The 22,732-nt window shown below is 32.6% G+C and overlaps 2 protein-coding genes across 7 annotated transcripts; both read left to right on the forward strand.

Moving 5' to 3' along the window:
• Window positions 1-583: 583 nt before the first annotated feature.
• Window positions 584-11,344, forward strand: LOC105162891 (uncharacterized). Of its 6 annotated transcripts, XR_016065506.1 has the most exons (17): window positions 587-938; window positions 1,476-1,615; window positions 2,626-2,956; window positions 3,048-3,137; window positions 3,221-3,311; window positions 4,565-4,631; window positions 5,154-5,196; window positions 5,660-5,831; window positions 5,957-6,055; window positions 6,965-7,033; window positions 8,290-8,416; window positions 8,492-8,690; window positions 9,024-9,145; window positions 9,247-9,283; window positions 9,433-9,615; window positions 10,093-10,215; window positions 11,065-11,344. XR_016065506.1 is itself a non-coding variant. In XM_011081058.3 (16 exons), the coding sequence occupies exons 3-16, from the start codon at window positions 1,478-1,480 to the stop codon at window positions 9,600-9,602; spliced, it is 1,755 nt and encodes a 584-aa protein (XP_011079360.1). In that variant the 5' UTR covers window positions 584-739; window positions 866-938; window positions 1,476-1,477; the 3' UTR covers window positions 9,603-9,877. The 6 variants fall into 6 exon arrangements, 5 of the variants coding, with proteins under 5 accessions (XP_011079360.1, XP_011079358.1, XP_011079357.1 ...); XM_011081058.3 differs by lacking the exons at window positions 10,093-10,215; window positions 11,065-11,344 and having other exon boundaries at window positions 584-739; window positions 866-938; window positions 9,433-9,877; XM_011081056.3 differs by lacking the exon at window positions 10,093-10,215.
• A 3,097-nt stretch (window positions 11,345-14,441) lies between these two features.
• LOC105162963 (S-adenosylmethionine decarboxylase proenzyme) lies at window positions 14,442-16,668 on the forward strand. Its single transcript, XM_011081144.3, has 3 exons — window positions 14,442-14,745; window positions 14,857-15,015; window positions 15,112-16,668. Exon 3 carries the CDS (start codon window positions 15,314-15,316, stop codon window positions 16,412-16,414), a length of 1,101 nt encoding a protein of 366 aa, XP_011079446.2. The 5' UTR covers window positions 14,442-14,745; window positions 14,857-15,015; window positions 15,112-15,313; the 3' UTR covers window positions 16,415-16,668.
• The last annotated feature ends 6,064 nt before the right edge of the window (window positions 16,669-22,732 follow it).

Here is a 22,732-nt window from a genome sequence, read left to right on the forward strand (position 1 = left end):
GAATTTTTATTGAACTTTTTGCTAACATCAACCAATTTAGTGAATTTTGACTAACCGATGGATGTATTTGTTGGACAAGAAAAACATCATGAGTACTGGAGGTAATTTTCAAACTACAGAGAGTTACGTGTAATTACACTAAACATTCGGGCTGGCGCTGTAACTATTCCTTCTTAATATTAGGATTTGTTTGATTCAAATAAAAGGAAGAGAAAAAACGTAAACAAAAATTATATCGGTGATTTGATTATCTTTTCTAAAAAATTATGTATCAATATTATCAGCAGGAAGAAGAAAGACGTAGTGAAAAATTATATATATATATATATGAGTAATATAGTAATAAAAATAAAATATGTACCTTTTGTCTTTTTCGCCTTATACAATCATTTTTCCGCTCAATTTTGGATGAAAAAAAAATTGAATTCTAGAGAAATTTCATATATATCCAATTCTACTTGTCCTCCGACTATTATCCCTAACCAAATCCTAAATTTGTTCTTATCATCTACTTTTATTTTTTACTTTTTTTTTATACACTCACTTTTCATCCAAACCAAACAAACCTTAGCGAAAAAGGAAATGATAATTTCTCCAAAACGGCCCGTTAAAACATATGGACTATAAGCCCAAGCCGAAGCCCAAACATCCAACGCGCCTTAGTCTGCTCGGCGGCACTCTCCACACTTCCTCGCCGGCGGCCAGCAACAAGCATTCAGCGGTTTAGACTCATATTCTCGTTGGTTTCTTCTCTAATTTTCTCCTGTTTTTAACCACTATAGGTCCAGTAAATTCAAAATCCAACTTCTCCGTCCGCCATAGCCATTTCTGTGATTTATTGCTATTTTTGACGGGCGATTTACAGTTATTGGGGGCGTGAATCAAGGAAGTATGGAGGTCTGAGTTCTCCGGAGCGACGGGAACCTCCGACGAATTAGGTGAGTTAGGATGTTCCGATGGACGTACGTAATGGTTTCTCTGTTCGAAAGAAGGAAAAATGCTTATTAATAAGCAAAGTTGTTTACTGTAGATGAAGAAGAAAATATTACACTAGCCATGTAAGTGAACTTTGTTCGAAAAAGAAGATTTTCATGGAAATTTCAGAAATTTACTGTTAGGTGTATAGGTAATAGATTCAAGAGCAAGCTTCATTTGGTATCTTTTGGAAAGATACCAAACAAAGCTTCACAGTCTTTGTCCTTAATTTTACCTCTTCTCCAAATATTACAGTATCTAGTAAAGCCAATTTTCTGAATGTTAATATTAGTTCCAGTCCTCTTTATCTATAATGTAATAGTTTAATTTTTAATCCTCTTATTCTTTAGCGGAAAGAAAGCAAAATCAGCTACTTTCTTCTTTTCTCTGAATATAGAATTCTAGACAACGAGAAAAGCTGTTAAAGTTCAAGTACTTGGTGAATGAAAAAATGTTTCTATGACCGTAAGTTCAAAAATTAACTAATTATAAGTGATCAGGAATGGGGATCATCGAAGAGGGTTCCATTTCGGGTGTTTTACCGAGTTGCAGCAAGGCATTTGCAGTTCATTACCCTGGTTATCCTTCTTCCACTGAACGTGCAATCGAGACTCTGGGTGGTAGCCAAGGCATTCTCAAGGTATATTTACTTAATAGAGGCGTCTATATGCTGCCTCTAACACATTGATGTTCTCCTTAGTCATGTGCCTCTTTTATTTTTGGATCCTGGAGGTCCAACTGGATGGCAGCTCAAAAGCTCGTTGACATTGCCACATAGCTCTTGATCAAAGTTGATTTGTTTACTATTCCACAAGTGAGGGTTGATGTGGTTTACTAAATAAAGGCTGGGTCCTAGGCCTTTCAAAATCATGTGCTTGTAATAGATGATAATGGCTCTTTCATTCCTTTTACTTAGCAAGCCTCCTTGTATAAATTATTAGTGTATTTCGTGGCTTTCTTGTTTTGAAAGTGAAACTACAAGTTATATAAATAATGTGCTTCATCTTCTACCCTATTTAAGGGGTGTAGCGCGAGTTTATTTTAAGCTCTTCTCTGTTGTTTACTGAAAATAAATTGAAGAGAGGGTTTTGATTTGCGTCTTCTGTATTTGACTTAAGTTGATTTAAGCCAAAAGTTATAAGCAACTCCCTACCAACTTCTTCTGTTTATTTGTAAATTGTAAATATTAAGTTATTTTTCCCAACACTCATTTTAGCTCTTTTCAACTTTTCACTTTTGTTCTCAAATACTCGTAACTTTCGCTACATCTAAAACTTACAAGTTTTTCTACAATTTATTACATGACAAAAATAAACACTCCCATAATACAAAACATGCGAGACCCCTCGATATGGGGAAAAAAGTTGTGATTTTTCCCCAAACACATTCGATGTCTCTATATCCTTGTTTTTGCTTTTGCCATCATTCTTCCCTGGTGCTACTGTGTCCATGTAGAGATTTTTGACGTTCGCATGCTCCTGCTATGGGAAAGGTGCTTTTATTATAAGTTCTATGACACAACAGGGTACTGGGTTGAATCATTGCTCTTCTGTCTATTCAATCTTTTGTTAAGCTCTTAATGCCAGTAAATATGACGAAAACCTTATTCTTTTGCTGGTAGCGTTCAAATTTTGATCTCTGTGTTTTCAGGTTCGTACTGACAAGTTGAACAAGTTGGAGCTACATTTTCGTCCTGAAGATCCATATTCACACCCAGCCTTTGGGGAGATCCAGCCCTGCAATAATTTTCTGTTGAAAATTTCCAGAAAGAAAGTTAAGGACATATCTGAGCATGCATCAGAGGATTCATTTCATCTTAAGCAGAATACTGAATCAATAGAAACCGTGGAACATATAAACCGACCGGAACGGGAATCCTTTTCAGCTTGTTCAGAAGTCAAAGGACAGATCGAGAGTGTAGCTCAGGAGCAGCTTCATGCTGATATTGTGGCTAGAGTCTCTGAGGCATATCACTTCAATGGTGATCGCTTTTCGTGTTCATCATCTTATTTCACAATTGATATGAAATTCATGCTCTTTCTATATGAATTATCTTTTTTCTTTTTCTGAAGGCATGGTGGATTACCAGCATGTACTTGCTGTTCATGCTGATGTAAATAGAAGAAAAAAGAGAAATTGGGCTGAAGTAGAACCACAATTTGGTCAGCTTCTTTTTTGTTTTTGAGCTTTTACATGCGGTTAGACTTGTTCTTCCTTTGTCTTACTTTCTTTATATTCTTTACAGAGAAAGGTGGTCTGATGGATGTCGATCAGGAGGATTTAATGATTTTAGTGCCACCTCTTTTCTCAGTTAAGGATCTCCCAGAAAAAGTAGTGTAAGATGCTTCCACTTTTTTACTCTTTGTTTTGTCTGAACAGGAAGTCATTTTTTGTTGGCATTCTGAATATGCCATTCTTTCTACCTGGTAAAATTAGAAATTACTTATCAATTTGAGGGAAGCCTTTCTTTCTTTGAGCTAGGAATGTTGACAAAGTATCTGGGTTAATTGCTATCTCTCAAGTCTAATCAGATTGATGCAAAAAAGTGTGTAAATTATTGAGTTTGACAAGAAGGAAGAAAATGATGGGTGAAAACTGTTGGGATTTTTATTGAAAGACAATGGACTATTTTTCAGATAGTGTTTATTGGTCCTGGTAGAGAAAAGCTGGTATTCTTCACATTTTGCTTGCCAAATCTGAAGTGATCTTACTACTTTCTATTTACCCCTTTTCTTTCTGCTACTATTTCCTTCTGCCCTTTCTTTCTTTTAGGTTCAGCCGGTTCATGAGGCATATTTTCTTCAGATCATGAGTGGTTGAGGTGTAGCATATATGGTCACCTCTTGTTTGAAAAACTTGGCTATGGCTTTAGAACTGTAGTGTGTTTATAGGGCAGATTCCCTCTTTGGTATGCCATCTGCAAGCACAAATCACTGTTATAAAATCTTATCTTCATAACTTAATAATTAGTTCTAGTGTAATGCATCTTATCATCAGCATTGTCGATGCTTCTAATATGAACCATTTACTAGAATGTCCTCTAGTCGGATTGTTTAGTGAATCTTTCATTTTTTGTCAGATATCATTCACTGATGTTGGTCTACTTTCAATGAGTTAAAACGTTTACATACATATCCATATGTAATGAACTGAATTTGCAGCATTTCACAGCAATATACTCCCAGGAGATGAGGTACAATGCATTTTAGTGTAAAGTAAATGGTAAATTAGAATTTGAAAGATATGCTGCACCTCTCTGCAACTGGTATGAGTTGAATGACCATGTATTGGCAGCTATTGCTGAAAATTAATGAAATGGGGCCTATTGGAGATCCAGTAGAATAATCATAATATGGACAGATTGCTAAAAGACATCAGATGCTTTCTGGATTCATGTTCTATAATTATATTCGGCTGCTGAATATGCTTACGTGTCTAGTAATATAATTTTAGTTACTGTTGCAGTTATTTCTCTTCACCTCTACATAGGAGTAGGAACCTTGTAAAAAGCAGTGGTTATGTGGATGAATCTCATATTATAAAATCATAACTTCTTTGGTTATTAATCTTAATGACTGTGTATCTGCAGTTTAAAAACATCTGGAGATCTGAGTTTGAGAAAGAAACAAGAGGGGGTCTTCCAACATCAATGGGAGGTAAATTCCTATATCAGCAATACATGATTATTGGAGTTTTATGTTAGTATCAGACTATCACTTCTCATTTATTTACATTCTGCCATTGTAAGAATGTGAAGTAATGAATACCCATTTCACCTGAGATTCTTTCAACGATTTCGAGCTACATTCATAATTCCACCACTTGATATCGGGTGCATGAAAGCCCATGCGTGCTGATTATATTGAAGTGTTCGGTTTGGACTACCTTGACTGTCTATGGAAAATGATTAAAAAAATTAACTATTGGTCCTATCGTGTACCTGCTAGTTCTGCGTCTCCTTTTAAAGAGGAATGACATAAAATTTATGTCCAACTATCCTCTCAGCTACCAATTGCTAGAGGTGTCGTGGTGTTAGACAAAAATAATTGTTACCTCAGTGGCGATCATACAATTTCACTGATGTCACTGGAGTGGATGCTACCTTGATACCTTGTGCTTGTATCTATGATATCTAATAAATTGATTTATCTTCTGAAATTTGCATTTATTTGATGCAGATGGAGATAGAGCAGTGCCTTGCCATTGACTTCAATATCAAAGATATCCTAACTGAATGTGGATATATATTTGTAATGCATGATTGTCTCATGCTAACTTTCCTAAGAATCAGTCATGGTTTATTTCACAAAGATCCTTCAATTAACTTTATATCTTCATCTGCATTTTGCTCTCAGAAAATGAGAACAATTGTCATAAATGCAATATTTGACTAGAGGATATTCCAGCAGACTCCTGTCATATATTAGCTTGTTTCTTCTTCTATTAGGATCTTGGTTTGATGCATGTACTTGTTCTTTATAATTATATATCATAAGAATAAGCTAATTGAGTCAGGAATTTCTACATTTTGGTACCCTTCAGAGATATTTGTTTTATTATCATCAGCTGGGCATGGCAGTGGATGGTAAGTTGCAGCTTAATTGCTTGAAGTTGAAGTGAGTAATTGCAGGATCTCAATTCTTTCCTTCTGCAGTGGTTCTTTTGTTGGACTTAACATTCTTACAGATTCCTAAGAAAGTAAACTGGGAGAAATCCATACCCAGGAACTCAGATCGATGGCAGTGGCAGATGGCTGTCTGTGAATTGTTTGAGGAGCGTCCTATATGGCTCAAACATTCACTAGCTGAGCATTTACTTGACCAAGGTCTGAATATTGGAAACAAAATGCTCAAAAGGTGCTTCTTTAGTAACTAACTTGTAAATTTATCTTCTTTTAGTTAAGTTATATGGGATGGGCTGGATGAGAATACTCGTATTAGTAGACTCATGTTTCTTATGTAAGTCTGCCTCCAAATTCTAGGCTTCTTTTTATAGCAGCATATTACTTTTCAAACGGTCCATACCTGAGGTTCTGGATAAGGAAAGGATATGATCCCCGCAAGGACCCTGAATCTCGCATGTAAGTTCTCTAATCAGATAAATTCTCATTTGTTGATGTGATATCGCAGTTTCCACTTTCTGGACACGTCAGAAGTTCTTTTTCTTGAGTGTGGGAATGGGGGAATTGGATGTTTCTAAATGACAAGCTGAAAGCAGAAGCTTAACTGCAGTCACCTTTACTAGCATTATCCAGGGAAGCAGCAAGAATATGGTTTGGTGCAGTTTGAGGTGATGGGACATATAAGATGGAGAATTTAATTGTATGCTGGGAAAATCTTTTCACTCTAAAGAAGCAAGAATGATAAATTGCCCAGAAAAATCATGTGCGCTATAATTGCAGTATTGAACTTGTGAGACTTGGAAGCTCTATCAGCTGCTCTCCTTATTGGAGGGTATGACTTTGTGTCCTGTGGTGCTGTCTTAGTAGAATTTCCAAGGAATGGAAGATGATGCAGCATCTTGAGTGCTAGTTGTTTCTTCGTCGAGTTTTCCCTAAGAGATAACTCTCTTGGTAAACCATGACAAGTAACTGTTGAGCTCTGTTTAGAAGCGATTTAAGCTACATTCACTTATTTTATCACTAGAAAATGGCAATTTTTTAACTTTATTACCTCTTAAGGAATAAATCAATGAAATTGTTGAAGAACTGATGTTCATTATAGAAGTCTGTCATATACTTATTCCAGGTTTTCTCTAAGAGATAAATCTCTTGGTAAACCATGAGAAGTACCTGTTGAGCTCTGTTTAGAAGTGATTAAGTTATGTCGACTTATTTTATCTCTAGATAACTGCAAAACTTTCCTCTATCCCTGTATGCTTTTCTCCCAAATACTATGAAGTCCTCGAATGGAGACTCTGCTTGATCTAAAAGCTTTGTATACTTCATGGCATGTAAGTCGTGCTGACTTCTTTTGATTTATTTGAGCAGATACCAGAGGACTGATTTCCGAGTACCACCATCTTTACGAAGTTATTGTGACACGCATGAGATATCTAGGTGAGGGGTTCTGTACATTACGGCATCTGTCTTAGGTAATATAATTATATTGCTCTATAGGAAGTCAAGAATGATGATATTTTCTATTGTAAGTAGCTAATCTTTGACCAATAAGAATTACATATTAAATTCACATGATGAGTCTTAGTAATAAATTGGTCATCTAGAATTTGTTACAAAGGTTTTCTTCAGCAAAGACAGTTATGATAACAGCCTAATATATCAAAACTTTTACAGCATTGATGCTACTAATCTTGCTTGAAAATTTGAAGCCGTGATAACTCTTAGGTTTAGAGATAACAAATTGCCACAACGCGGCTTAGTCTCTCTCTAGACTTATTCTGGGAAGCCTTCTTCTTCTTCTGCTTCTTCTTTTCTTTTCCTCTACAAGTTGTTTTCTCTAAGTCAGGAATCTATTTGACATCCTCCTTAATTGCTTCTATTTCCTCTTACTTTTTGTCTTTGTTTTTCTTTTATTCTCTTGACCAGTCCATGCTAGCAGTGAAAGGCCATATATATAAATGTATGTATGTATATATATATATCATCCAAAAAACAAGGGTGATGTATGTTTTTTCTTTTCTTTTTGTATAATGAAGTGAATACTTGCTTGTGCACTTAGTGTGGGTTCCTACTTCCTAGATAACTTCTTTCATGTCAAGATTTTATAACTATACTGATAATGATGGAAAAACACTAAAATTTATAATTTATTTATGTCCTTCAAAGAGGGCATATTCAGTAAATATAGATCAGTCAGGTAATTGGAGTAAATACCGGCTATACAAATTGTTAAACAACCACAAATCATAAGTCGTGGAACCTCTTTTTTTACAAATGGGTGTCAGTGACATTTGAACCTCATTGGCTTGACTTTGATACCATGTTCAATGGCCACCTCATCTATAAGCTTAGGGAAATCATTTATCTATTTACTATTTTAACAGAAATTACTCCAGAGAGGATCTCAGGCAACCCTAAATTGGCAACTGGATTTTCTGCGAGGCATGTCTCCAACTAATATCCTTCTCCTTGACCAAATTTTAACTCCCATATGATGACTTCTACAGTCTGATTATGATTGAAACACTCTTGTTCCTTTCTTGTTGACTACAGTTGATTATAGCAGAGCAAGCAACTTAAAATAATGAAGCATGTACTACGTTCAGTAACTGAAACCCATTACTTCATGGCAAACATCATCCTGTTCCTTGCTTTCTCTTAGTACTAATTTACTACTTGTCTTTCTTGAACAGGTGGGAGGATATTTGTGCATTTCGAGTTTTCCCCCGCAAAACCCAGATTTCATTGCAACTCTTTGAACTTAAGGATGACTACATTCAACAAGAAATCAGAAAACCTACCAGTCAAGAAAGCTGCAGTGTATGATATATTTATGCTATCAATTATTGTCTTAAGAACATGATGCATCTTTTGATAATTTTCTATTTCTGGCAGCTGCAAACAGGGTGGTTTTCATCACATGTGATTGATAGCTTGAGATTGCGTGTTGCTCAGAGGTTTCTGTCAGTATATCCTGAGTCTGGTGCGGAATCCTTGTTGAAATCTGTTTCTCATCGGTTTGAGAAGTCTAAGAGAATGCAGCTTAATGTGAAGGATTTGAAAGTTCATTCAGAGGGCAAACAAGCTGATAAAGGTTCAAATAAGTAATTTAAATCATAAGTTCCCCATCTTTATAACTGTTTTTGTTTCGGAGGATATTCGTCTTGCTAGTTTTGAGGTCTCATGAACATTATTAAATATGAAAGCAAATTCTAAATATGTGGAGTCTAACACACTAATCTTGGCCTTGTTCAATTCCTTATGATGATTCTTGAGCTTCTTAAGCATTTTCATATGATTCCGATACTCATGATATTAACATAATAGATTCTACCTTTAGTAGGATGCCGCGGAATCATGACTGCAATTTCTCACTGCTCAGTATTCTCATCTGAAGTACTGTCATGGTGTATTTTTTCATTTGCAGAAGTTTTAGAAAGTGAAGACAAAGAAACTAATGATGAAGTTGAATACGAGGAAGATGAAGAAGATGAAATGGAGGATGACAATCTTGGAGATGATGTGGATGCTGATGAGGCGCTCGAGCTGGTGAAAAATACTTTTCTTTTCTTTGTTTTCATACTGCTTATGTGCCTACCTTGTGCGGGCAGCATCATTTACTCACTTGGATTTGAATATTCTTTTCCCAGGTTGATGGGGACAGGAATTTTCCCCTACAAGATTCATGTATCCTTGCAACATACTCTTCCCTTACCAGTGTTCTGGTGGCTTGATTTCTTGGAAATTACTGAAAATATGATCCATCAACAACTATTATGAATCATGTAATCACAATAATTGCAAACCGAGTTATTTATATCCTATACGTTGCTTAGATATGGACAACGAGAACATCTCGAAGGACTATCTACAGGACCTTTTTGGTAGTTTCCCTTTTGGTGCTGCCGGTGGCGATGAAATGCAAGACACTGACCCCCAAGATGATGGATATCAGATTTATGAACAATACAGCGATGGCGACTACTCTGATGATGAGGATTATTAGAACATCAATCCAGGTGAGGTCAATTTGCTACCGTCTGCTTTACATTTGCAGTACCGTCCCAGGTCCATGTCTTTGACTCTGTTAAACAAAGCAAGTGGGACTTATTTCAATGCAGATAGGTCTGGAAATTGTTGATCTTCACAAGCAAAAGATATATGTTAATATAATAACCATTTCTACCCTGTTCGTATGTGATTTCATTTTCAGTTTTCAATGAAAAATATGTATTTTGTATAAATTGATTTTTGTGTAAAATGAGAATATATTTAGATCAATTAGTGAGATTGTGTTTTATATTGAACTACAGTGTCAAATCGGTGTATTTTCAATGAGAATACATATAAACAAACATGTTTATACTAACAGCGTGTTTGGCTAAACTTATATGAAACATCTTATATTTTTAGAAGGTTATTTATAATTTTTCAAACATAGCAAATGTCATGGAAGCCCATTTTAAATTTATCCTTCAATTATTGATTTATTTCAGAACAAGGTCAAAACATCCAAGTTTTTGGCGCCACATTTCCCTCGCAGCACCGCCTAGGACTAGGCTTTGGCTAGGCCATGGGATAACACTTGTTGTTCACAACCCCAAACTGCACCAATTAAGGCATCCTTCCCAGGAGCATATCTGTTGACAACAATGCTATCAATTTTGATTCAAGGATAACTCACTGCATCTTCAAACCATTTCTATTTCCCCACCTTCAAACCAAAGATTGAATCATCATCTTTGGAGGAGATGCAAAAATATGATTAATGACAAGATTCTCATAAAATAATATTTTATAATTTACATGTCGCTATACTCATAACTATAAGAGATAAGATCTAAGTCTCAGACAATATTATTATTTTTTATTTAATAATATATAATTCATTACATTATTCATATAATTTGTCGAAACTATTACGACGGCTGGAGAATAACTAGACTAGAAATAAAATATTATAGAACAATTATGATGATGAGTTCATAGAGTTGCATGCTTCAACAATTCATGTAATATTATTTATGGATAATTTAGAATTAATGGGGGTTCAATAATTCGATGATGATGTAAGAAAACATGCTTATATATATATATGGCCCTTTCTTTATCTTACACTCCAACATCTGTCGTCTTCAAACCTTAAATTTTGGTTGTTTATTTATTAGGATAATCCACGCATGCAATTCTCAATTTTTGAATTACTTTGCACCTACCCCATTTTGTTTGACAATAAATTATTTTACACAAATGTTTGAAGTTTTGGTGCAACAATCGGTAATTTATTGCTTAAGATATTTTTCGTTTTGTCTCGAGTTATATATATTTATCTTTGAAAATGTGTTCTGTTAGAGGGAAGATGTGCTGGGGCTTATAAGTTGTATAAACTCCTCATTTGCTGCAGAAGTGAGTCGATATCATCTGTCTCTTACGAACAAGTGAACTTATTATTTTTATTTTTCTTGCAGGTAGTTCGACAGCAGATCTTGATGATTTTCTCGATCTAATAAATAAGGCTGCTTCAGAATTATTAGTCGTACACCTATTTTAGAGTATATGTTTCAACAGAAATCACAGATCGAAAACCGCTGCTAAAATTCCCGTCCGTTACCTAACTTATGAAGTACATTACATAGTCTGGGAATTAGTTACTTTCTCGTATAGTGAATTTGGCACGAACATTTTCAAGAAAAATCACGTCAATCGATTCAACAATAGACATCTATTGGAATTCCGCACTTTCTTTTCCTTCAGTGCCTATTCGAAAGATAATCCAGTACTTCTTGGTTATAAATATCTATAATGGAGAATGTTTGTTCAGGCAATTCCTACCATCCATGCATAGCATTTCGATTCAATATTTCAATATTTCAGCAATTCAAAATCTACGGAGTTGAGGTCCAAAATAGAAGCGCTTGGATCTTTGAGTAAATTTGTTATACCTTTATTAGGGCAAATTACATTTTGCCTTTTGAACTATGCCCGTTTTTATACTTTCGAATCTACTTTTTTTTTTTTTTGTCAACTTACCATCTCAACTTTGCGAAATTTGCATTTTGTCATCTATAACCTTTTTTTTGTTAATTTTTTTTTGCCTTAAAAACATCACATGTTGTGTATATGTGAAGAATATCACATCACATAACCCTTATATATCACACGTGCATTGCATGTGACGATTTTTCGACAAAATTTTTTGTAGAAAAACAGTTATAAAAGTCAAAGTGCAATTTCGTAAAGTTGAGATTGTAAGTTGACACAAAAGAAAATTAAATGCCAAAGTGTAAAAACAATCATAGTTCGAATGACAAAATGTAATTAACCATTTTGATTATCATGAAATCTTTTATAATTAATTCATAACAATTTATTATTAATTATAATTACTATAACATTAACAATTAAATAATTAAGCATTTATTATTATTTTTTTAATTAATTCTAAATAACATCAAGATATATTTTTTAACATAAAGTTGCAAAATACTTTAATATGTTTCTTTTAAATTTATTAGAGATAAACTGTCAGACTATTCAGTCCATCTAAATAGCTCTGAATTCTGAAAAATTATTTGATAAATATATTTGAAATTAAAATTTTTGGAGTAATAACAAAAAGACACACTAAAAAGCTTTATAATTTTATTACAAGTATTCTTTTCTATAAATTTTGCTCACCCAATTTGCCAAGAGTAACTTATAAAACTAATGCAGGCAAACGTCCCATATTGATGGCAAATTAGCAATTTAAGTGACTTATAAGTCCAAATATTTAATGTTTCTAATAAGACGACTCTTTAAAATAAAATTGTGAAACTCATATGAATTCATAATGAGTAATATCTTATGCAATAAGACACCGATCGAATCGCAACCCGTACGAGAAATCATATCATGGAGATAGGCATGCAACTGAATCATTTATAAGAGTACAAAAAGGGGGCAAAGTGCAATTTCACAAATATTTATTTTCAAGTTCCACTGCTTATTTGACCTATAATATGTTAGTAATAAATCAATTGGAGGTAAGTATAGATTTTCATTTAACTTTTTTTTTGTTGCTAATTTTCCTATAGCTTAGAAAATTACATCTAATTTCCTGAGATTTACTTCCGTCTAACAAATAGGTCCCTCAATTAGTGAAAATTCACTTATATAAATAAAAATAATAGAATAAAAATTTATATTTTCCTCGAATTCACTTGTTACGGGTCAAACAAATCTTTTCCAACTAAATTATTCTCATAGTGGTGAAGATATACCTCCTCACATGGATCAACGTTTGAAGACACATAAGGATGATTTGATCATAAAAATATTTATTTGATTTGCAATAAATCAGTTATAAGTCAATCGAGAGCAAATACAACTTTTTATCTATTTTTTTTGCTAAAATCAGCAAATTCAGTTAATTTACACGAACAGAAAGACTTATATATTAGATGAAAGCCAACTTCACATGCTAAACGTATTTTTTCAAATTACAAAAAATCTATATATAATTACGCCAAATCTAAAAAATAAAAAAAAAATTGTAATTATCTCTATAAAAAATTCACATAAAATAAAACAAATATGTGTAAATTACAAATTCATCCTCGGAATTGTTGATAAAATATGAGCCTTAATAATTAGATAAGAGGTCATTAATTGTTAAACAGTTCCCTAGGCTTAGGCTTAGGCTTGGTGGAAGACAATGGCTCCCTGCTCAGCCACGTTGCAATACATGCACAATACTTTCCACTACTTCCCCCAATCTAGATTCTCCTTTTTTTTTTTATTTTTTTTCGTGAATCTTTTCTCATACTTTTGTATTACGTATTAATATTAAAAATAATTATATTTATATTTTTTTATTTATGATCTATTTATATAAATTATTTTATCTTTTATATAATTATATAAATTATTTTTTATAATAAAAAAATAGAAATAATTTGTGTAATGCTAATATTTTTAGAGATAGTGTGTGTAAGTTTTTTAAAAAATAAAAGTGGTTTGTGTAAGAGATAATAATATTTTGGTATTGGATAATTATTTAAAAGATAGGAGTGATTTGTGTAAATAAACCATAGATCAACGAGCGTAAATTTAATTCTCCCTTAATATTTATTAATATATAACTTTTTAATAGAAAATGTGATTAAAATTAAATTATAATATAGAAATAGCTAGGGCTATGTACAATAACAAATAAATAGGAATAATTACATTGTTTTTTTTTTTTTTGGATTAAGTGTATATATAGATTTATTGTGGTTTGAAAAAGTACATATAGTATTAATGACGTTTATTTTCGTTTGATAAACAGATCACTTGGTTTGTTAAAAATAATAGAATTTACTGATATAAGAAAATAATTCAATAAAAATCCATATTTACCTTCAATTGTCGTATTGTAGATCAAATATATATATATATATATATTATCAAACTACTGTTATATAGCTTCACACCCCAATGCATGTGGGGAGAAAAAAAGATCTATTTGACCTGCAATAGACCAATAATAAGTCAACTGGAGATAAATATAAATTTTCATTTAAAAAAATTGCTAATTTCAGTAAATCCTATATTTTTTTTTACTAATAGAATGCAAGAGAAAACAAATGTCATGACACTAGACGTAATTTTTTAAATTATAATAAATTTATATGTAGTTACACCAAATTTCATGAAAAATAAATGGGACTATCCGAAATAAAATATATAATGTTATTTTATACATATAAAACATATATATATTAATTAAAATAAAAAATCTATTAAAAAAAGAAAAATCGTGGTAGTGGGCTACGTAGCGTTGATAGGCATACGGCTCTGCTCACCCAACCCCAAATCCCAATTAGAAAGAAGAAAAGATGCATAAACAAGAGCCCTAGCATTGTTTGCAGCTATAAATAATCTGCGTTCCGCTAATTCATCTCCCCCGCACACCCCTCAACCAAAATTACCTCCTTAAATTCCCCTTCCCCTCCTCTCCTCTCCCAATCTCCGTTCTTCACCTTCATTACACACTGTTTGTGTTTCTTGTTTGTTCTTCTCTTTTTCTTTATTTCTCCACTTCAAGAACGCCAAGAAACGCTTCATACAAAGGTTTTTTTTCGCTCGATTAGCGTCTGTATTGCAGCGTAATCCCTGATCAAAACGTGGGTTTCTTCCCCTTGTTTGGATTGTTGTGTTGGGTTTCTATTATTTCTGCGGAATTTCTGTGTTTTTCTACGTTCCGGGCTGCGATTGATTCGTTGATTTTTGTGCAGCAAGAAAGGGTGAATGTTGTAATGGAGAGTAAAGGTGGTAAGAAGAAATCCAGCAGTAATAGTAGTAGAATCCAATACGAAGCTCCCCTCGGTTACATCATCGAAGACGTTCGTCCCAACGGTGGCATTGAGAAATTCCGTTCTGCTGCTTACTCCAACGTATGTAAATTCGAATTTTATCATCATCTGTTCATCACACTATGTATATATATGTTCATATAATGTGGGTTCTGATTTTCTTGAATTCAATTGCAGTGCCAGAGGAAGCCATCCTGATAACCCTTTACAAGAACATGGACGCTTCTGTAGAGTAGGAAATTTCTGATTCTTTTTGGTTTTTTTCAAAGTTTTTTCTTAAATCAAATAAAGCCTTTTTTCGTTTTCTGTCAAATTACTGCTAGCTTTCTTCGATCATTCGTTCCTTAGTTCATCTTTCTGCTACTGTTCCATTGCTGCAATGGCTGTTTCACCCATCGGTTTCGAGGGCTTCGAGAAACGTCTCGAGATCACCTTCTCCGAGCCTGCCATGTTCTTAGATCCAAACGGGCTGGGCCTACGGTCCCTGAACCGGGCTCAGATTGACTCCATTCTCGAGCCCGCTTGCTGCACCATTGTTTCACAGCTCTCCAACTCTGAGGTGGACTCCTACGTTCTATCCGAGTCCAGCCTCTTCATTTACCCTCTCAAGATTGTTATGAAGACGTGTGGGACTACGAAGCTCTTGCACTCCATCCCACAAATCTTGGAACTCGCCGGTTCAATCTCCCTCGCCGTCCGATCGGTTCGCTACTCGCGCGGAACCTTCATTTTTGAGAATGCCCAGCCTGCGCCTCACCGGAGCTTCACTGAAGAGGTGGATTTCCTCAACTCCTATTTCAAGAACGGGAGCGGCTATTTACTCGGCGATCCCAGTTTCCCGAATCGGAACTGGCATGTCTACGTGGCCGAGGTGGAATCTGAGAAGGCCGTGGCGGATCCAACGGTTGGGGTTAACTTGGAGATGTGCATGACTGGGTTGGACCGCGAAAAGGCCGCTGTGTTTTTCAAGAACCCGGGGACTGATGGTGAAATGACTAAAACGTCAGGAATAAATGAGATAATTCCTAGCCACGAGATTTGCGACTTTGAGTTTGAGCCGTGTGGATACTCAATGAACGCGATTGAGGGTGCATCTTACTCTACTGTGCACGTTACCCCGGAGGACGGGTTCAGCTATGCCAGCTACGAGGCTATGGGGTTGGACTTTGGGTCGGTCGAGCTCCGGCCGTTGATAGGGAGGGTTCTTAGGTGTTTCAGGCCGAAGGAGTTTAGTGTGGCGATCACGTGCCCCAACGGTAGCCTGCCTGAGGAATGTGGTGATGTGGAGGGTTACGCGTTGGAGAGTGCGGTGGTTAAGCCGTTATCGAGCAGCACTTGTGTGATTTATTGGTGTTTCACGGCTGGGGAAAGAGTCGAGACGACGTGTAGGACGACGACCAAGTTGGCCATGCAGTGCAGGGAGGAGGAGGCGGAGATGGGTGGCGCAGGGGTGGCGATTTCTTGCGTGGGATCATGTTAGGTTTATAAGATTTCTCGTCTCATCGGCATTTTGATATATGTCGAGATTGTATTACGAAAAACGTTTCCCGGATCGACAGAAGGTTGAATTATATATCCCAACCGGCTCAAGAACCCTAATTTTTTGAGTCCAAGGAAGGAGGTGTGATGGTGGCTAGTTGAGTTGTGTGTCTTTTTTTTTTTTTTTTTGGAATAAGATTTGTTTTTCTTCACTTTGTAATAATAATAATAATAATAATAATAATATATTAATTATATATGTTGTATTAAGAAGCATATCTATTAATTTACGTATGATACATTGGGTCTATCTCATCTACTTTTCAATTGATTTTAGGAAACACAATCATAGCGTTTGGTTTCATTTTTTCGGAGATGGGCCAAAATATGAATAATATTTTGGTGGTGTTTCGAGATATTTTGAAATAGTGCTTCATTTATTTTTTATCAAAATAAGTTTACACTAATTATAGGCTCTACAACTAAAAAATTATATACATACTCATACATATATATAAATATATATAAAAGAGACATGATTTGACAATGAATAGTAATTTTTGTCTTCCACTAAACAACATCAAACATACCATACTTATTTTATATTATTTCCAAAAATAAATCCAAACGTACACACTATCTCTAACACATACTTATTTATCTTTGTTTTTCTATCTATATCTCCACATAACATACTGTATGCAAATGAATATGACTGAAGTACATTAATATAATCATGAGACCACTCATGTGTTTGTGGGCTTGATCAAAAGGCATAAATATCTTGAAGATTAGAGGGATGAGATTGGAGAAATTAATAAATTAATCCTAGTCAAACATTAGTGATGGATTTAAAATTTTTGATTAGATAAATTACTGATATGGTTCGTCAAATTTGACATAATTACAAATACCAGCTTATTGTTTGAAAAATTATAAATATTCTCAATAAAAAAGAATTATATAGCCCCTAAACCGTAAGGTGAAAATTACTATTTTAATCTTGTTGAATTAGAAAAAAAAAAAAGATGTTTGAAAATATTTTAAAAAATTCGAAAAGAAATATATTAGAATTATAAAACATAATACAAAAAAGGCATTTTGATCACTTTATTAAAAAATAATTGGATGAAAATCTAACGGAGGCTAATAAAATAGACTTATTCTTAGACGGATACTAAAATTAGAAGGATATTTGTAATTTTTTAACACAATAATATATTTATAATTATGTCAGATTTTAGGAAAAACGGCGATAATTTCTCTTGTTTAAATAAGACAAATTATGAATTAAGACAAACTTTCTCATATATATATATATAATTAGTGTATAGAAATATGTGCAAATCACAATGGAATCAAATTAATGTAAGTAGTAGCTGAGATTTGCTTTTGAATAAGATAATAATGATTAATGTTCTAATCCAAATTATTATTTATTTAAGAAATAATGTATTGTGGGAGCATGGATCCTCCTAAGCACCCACTCAGCACCCACTCATCCTATCATTTACAATTCCCAATTATTGCAGCTTAGGATATATATGATTTAGTGGGTATTTCTTTAAATTTTTATTTAAAATATATTATAAATTTGATATATTTTAGATTTATAAAATATTAATTTCTATTTTAAAAATAAAATAATATGTCCCTGTTAACATTTTAAAAATAAATTTAATTTTTTTCAACGTATATGTCTCTGTTTCATATGGATAAAATAATTATATTCTTTCTTTTATCTTTAAAAGAGTCGTTTCAATATGATCCGACTTAAGACCAAGACATGAGCCCTTTCAAAACTAGACACAAGGGAACATCTAGGAAGGGCCCGAATGAAGTCGGGACATCTATACACAATTATAAATAATCCTCAAACAAAATATTAAGGTATGGTCAATAGATTTACCCTAATTCTCTTTTATGATTGTTCGACCAATATATCATTTCTGACTTCATTAACCCTTTGAGCTTAACAGAGGTTTTGGGCTTGAGTTCAACGTATGTGAGTATATATTACTTAAATAATAGTTTGTGATTTATTATATTTTATTATGGGACAATTGGCAGTTTATGATTTATTATTCTTCGTTGCAACTATTTACAATTTCTCTCTTTTTAGGTATTCCTCTCTATTTGGTTTAGGTTTGGCCGCAATGTGAATATGGAACAGGTTAGGGTGAACTCGAGACTTGTCCTGTCATCTCTAGTTTGAATATGGGGCCCGCCCCGTTCCGATATTTTTTTGACCCCTCTATCCTGCATCGGTCCAGAACCCATCGGGGCAAGTCCGACCAGCTTGGCCCACAACTTTTTTTTTTAAAAAAAATTGTATATAAAAAGAGTTTGTTGAGTTAACTAATAACAATTATATCATTTATATAAATTTTTAAATTATATTTTGACCATAATACAATTGTTTTAAATTTAAATCAAGTCAAATTGTTACTATCCAGATGGTGAAGTCTTGAAACAAACTATTTTAAAAGAAATACCAGTTATTAATTCACTTATCATAAATTTATATAAAATCAATATTTCAATACTCTTAAACTATAAATAAATTTAACAAGTTGATCAAATATACATCTATAAATAATTCAATGCATTTAAGTACTATAAAATATAAATCATTGAAATTCTCAAATCACATTTCGATTGTTTATTAAATTATCGAATCGTGCATTATTAATTATTTAAATAAAAATATGTAATTTTCAAATAAATAAAGTGGGTAAATTTTAAAATTCGAAACTCAAATTTCAGAATTTAAAAAATTTAATTATTAATAATACTTGTGCCAGGTTCAAGGTGGGTTAAAAAAAAATTAATCCGAGTATCACTGAAAACACATTTAGTTAGACTCGGACCCAAAAATTTCGGACCCGTTCCAATTCATAATCGTGTTCTAACCATTCCTTACTTATAAATAGCAATTTGCTGCCCTCTATTTTACTTATAGTCATTAATGGACTAGGATTATCATTTAAAGGGTTAGAAGATATTGTTCGGGTTAGTTTGGCTTCTCCTTAATGCAAGGAAACTACCATAAGCCGAGATGTGGTTGCTAGATCGGAGGTGTGAATTAAAAGTCGTTGCCTTGTGTTAGCGGAATACTGTAGCTCCTATCATCTACGGAAGGAGTTTTATGTCGATCGACGTGATGATAGCTCCATACGAAAAATAAATACTTGATCCGTCCCTAGTTTGGATTATAACTTCGAAATTTGTGACAAATCAAGTATTTGGGATGGGGGTGGACATTTGGATCAGGTTGTTCGAGTCTCGATAGATTGAGTTGGGTAATTTTTGAGAATTTTGGCTTTCGTGTTACTCTAGGTTATCGAGTAGAGAAAAATACTCGATTATGTTATTATTAGTAAAATAGTAAACTAAAGAATTATATATGGTTGGTTGATCCACTTATCAAATCATTGATATTACGAATTGAATTATTTTGTCTATTAATTTGAATTTATTGTAATGTTATACTATTTTTGAATATTAATAAATTGATATTATAATTTTATATTAAATTTTTGTATAATGTATTAAAAAAGAAAAGTCATACCATGCATGCAAGTCAAAATTTATAAGTATAAAGTCATCAAAAGAAAAACATGCTTTTAAATATTTATTTGTTGTCCCTACTTTCCTTTATATTTAATTACAAAAATGAAAATGAAAAAAAAAATTTGGGTATTTGATTCTGGGTACCCAATTTTATTGGTTTGTGTCGGGTATCAAAATATACTATCCGACAAAATTGGATACCGACCCAAGAAAATCTAAAATACGAAAAATCTAATCTGTTCCCAACCCTAGTTCTGGGAGGTGAATCAGAGCAGAGGGAGACCCTCGTGTTTCGTGCTTTAAGGAAATCGATTCATAAAGTGGTCCGACTGCTTGAGTTCCAGACTTCTAGTACTCGCAATTATGCAAATTGGTAATTTTTTTACTATTGACACTACATACATTCAAATATTTTTCTACTTATTTCATTATTTTCATTTTTATTCTATTACAAATTTTAGCGCCAGAGTGCTGGCCTTTATGTTACACATTTTTTATATTAAAAACTTACAAAAACCCAAAATTAAATATGTACGCAATTCATTGGAGTCGAGCATTTTTACTTGCATCATACACAATTACATAATTTTAATTAATTAATATTTCAATAAAATTATTAACAAATAAATGATACGATAAATAAGAGATAATAGTACAACATCGTAATTCCATTAATTATCATTATGATGAATTTAAAAAAATCTACATAATTATTTGAATTAATTAGGGAATTGCATAAGATTAATGTTGAACCGATTTACTTAATTATTATTATTTTATTTAAAAAGAAATTATTTGCCAGCATTAGTTAATGGGCTGGACCAGTGATCCATTGGGCCTATCTCCTTGGGCTTCTCTTAAATATACAAGGGATATAAAAATGTAATTACCAAATGTTCTTGTGTATGTGGGTCTTTTTGATCTGGGCTCATTTAAAAGTTCATACACAAATCTCAACTATTTGACATCAATAAGATCGTATTTTGATACCATTTATTGCACGGTAAATTACAACGACCTCCTGTGAGGTTTAGTATAATTATGAATATTTTTTTTTATTTGAAAAATTATCAATACCCTCCTGATTTTAACGATCATCTAACAATTAGTCTATTTCGTTAGGCTTTCATCCAATTTTTGTGGTAAACTGAACAAAACGCCCTTGTGGACTAAAGATTATAATTTTATTTATTTATTAAAAAAATTTATTAACTAAGTGGGTAATTTTTCTATATTTTTTCAAATTTTTCATCCACTCCATCCGATTTTTTTATAAATTTTTATTTTTATTATATATAGCAAGGGTATAGTTTACACTTTCATACCTCCATCCAGTGATTACATAATTTCATCAAACATCAGGGGGTATTTGTTAAAAGAATAAGATTATATTGTTTATAAATATCTAATAAGGTTTATGTTGCAGGAATTATTTAGGTTATAAATATATGTATTAACCTAAAATGTATTCCCACATCGATGGAGAACAAAAAAATAAAAAAATTACTATAGACAAATTTTTATGTTCGTAATTAATCATATCATAAACAAAAGGACAAATTACAACGGGCTCCCCTGAAATTCTCTTATAATTAAAATACCTCTTCATTGTTTGAATATTTACAAATAGGCTCTAGAACTAACGATCATCTAACAAATACCCCTCTACACTAGCTAGGCTGCAATGCTGGATATTTATTAGGTGCGGTTAATTTCAGAGAGTATTTATAATTTTTCAAATAATGATGGGGTATTCGTAATTATAGCAAATTTTAGGGGGTTCGTTGTAATTTAGCGTAAATAAAAATCCAACTTTATCTTATAAATAATTGTTGAAGTTTGTACAAACATATGTGAATAATTTTAAAATTAATTTCCTATTATTCTCACAAGTACAAAATAATTCCACTAACCTTAGCCCAAACTCTAAATAATAATTATGTGTATATAATATGATGCCAAGAATTATTAGTTGGGTAAGCATTATTGCAATAATGATTAACCAAATGGTCTAAAATATATAGATAGGGTTAATTACTTTTGTACCCTTAATTTAACCATATTTTCAATGAAAAATATGAATTTAAATGCACATTATAGATAAATAACAAATTTAATTTGGATCAAGATTAATGAAGGAATTAAAAATGATTTAGTTGGTATAATTAATAATTAAATGAAAAATATATGTTGTGGAATTATTTTTTTTTCCTTTAATAAAGGAAAGAATTTTATTTATGTGGTGGAATTAATTTTTTTTATTAATAACGGTGAATATTTTATAATAATTTATCTTGATACGCTGAGCAGTACTTAAATTCAACTAATATATCAATATAATTAATAATGATAAAAAATTATAATAATTCATATTTAATTGTGTTTGCAAAAATTATAAAAAAAAATTGTGTTAGCAAAAATAAAAGTTTAGCGTGCTCAACGACCTATATTTTCACAAAAAAAAATAAGGGTTACGTTATAAGAAATTTAATATTTAATCATGGCTAATTACTCTAATTAAAAATAAATAATCATAATAAATAGTCATTAATCACGACCACACAACAATTATTGGTTGTAGTTTCTGTGAGTACAGATAAAATATTTGTCATGATAGATAATTTAAATTTTTGCATCGATTTTTATTTAATTATGATTGATAATAATTATTTACTACGATGTTTTAGTGTCAATTGTAAATTTTCTTCCAGTGGTATTTGTGTAATTAGTTTCGATCTTAGGGATT

This window comes from Sesamum indicum, linkage group LG5 (genome assembly GCF_026168435.1).
Source record: "Sesamum indicum cultivar Baizhima isolate 11 linkage group LG5, ASM2616843v1, whole genome shotgun sequence".
NCBI lineage: Eukaryota > Viridiplantae > Streptophyta > Magnoliopsida > Lamiales > Pedaliaceae > Sesamum > Sesamum indicum.

Bases quoted from the DNA above. Each gene is read 5' to 3' on its own strand.
- LOC105162891 (XM_011081058.3), top strand. From the start codon at position 1,478: ATGGGGATCATCGAAGAGGGTTCCATTTCGGGTGTTTTACCGAGTTGC. The intron at 3,312-4,564 runs GTAAGATGCTTC...GTGTATCTGCAG, and splicing joins GATCTCCCAGAAAAAGTAGT to TTTAAAAACATCTGGAGATC. The intron at 5,197-5,659 runs ATATCCTAACTG...TAACATTCTTAC, and splicing joins CATTGACTTCAATATCAAAG to AGATTCCTAAGAAAGTAAAC.
- LOC105162963 (XM_011081144.3), top strand. From the start codon at position 15,314: ATGGCTGTTTCACCCATCGGTTTCGAGGGCTTCGAGAAACGTCTCGAG.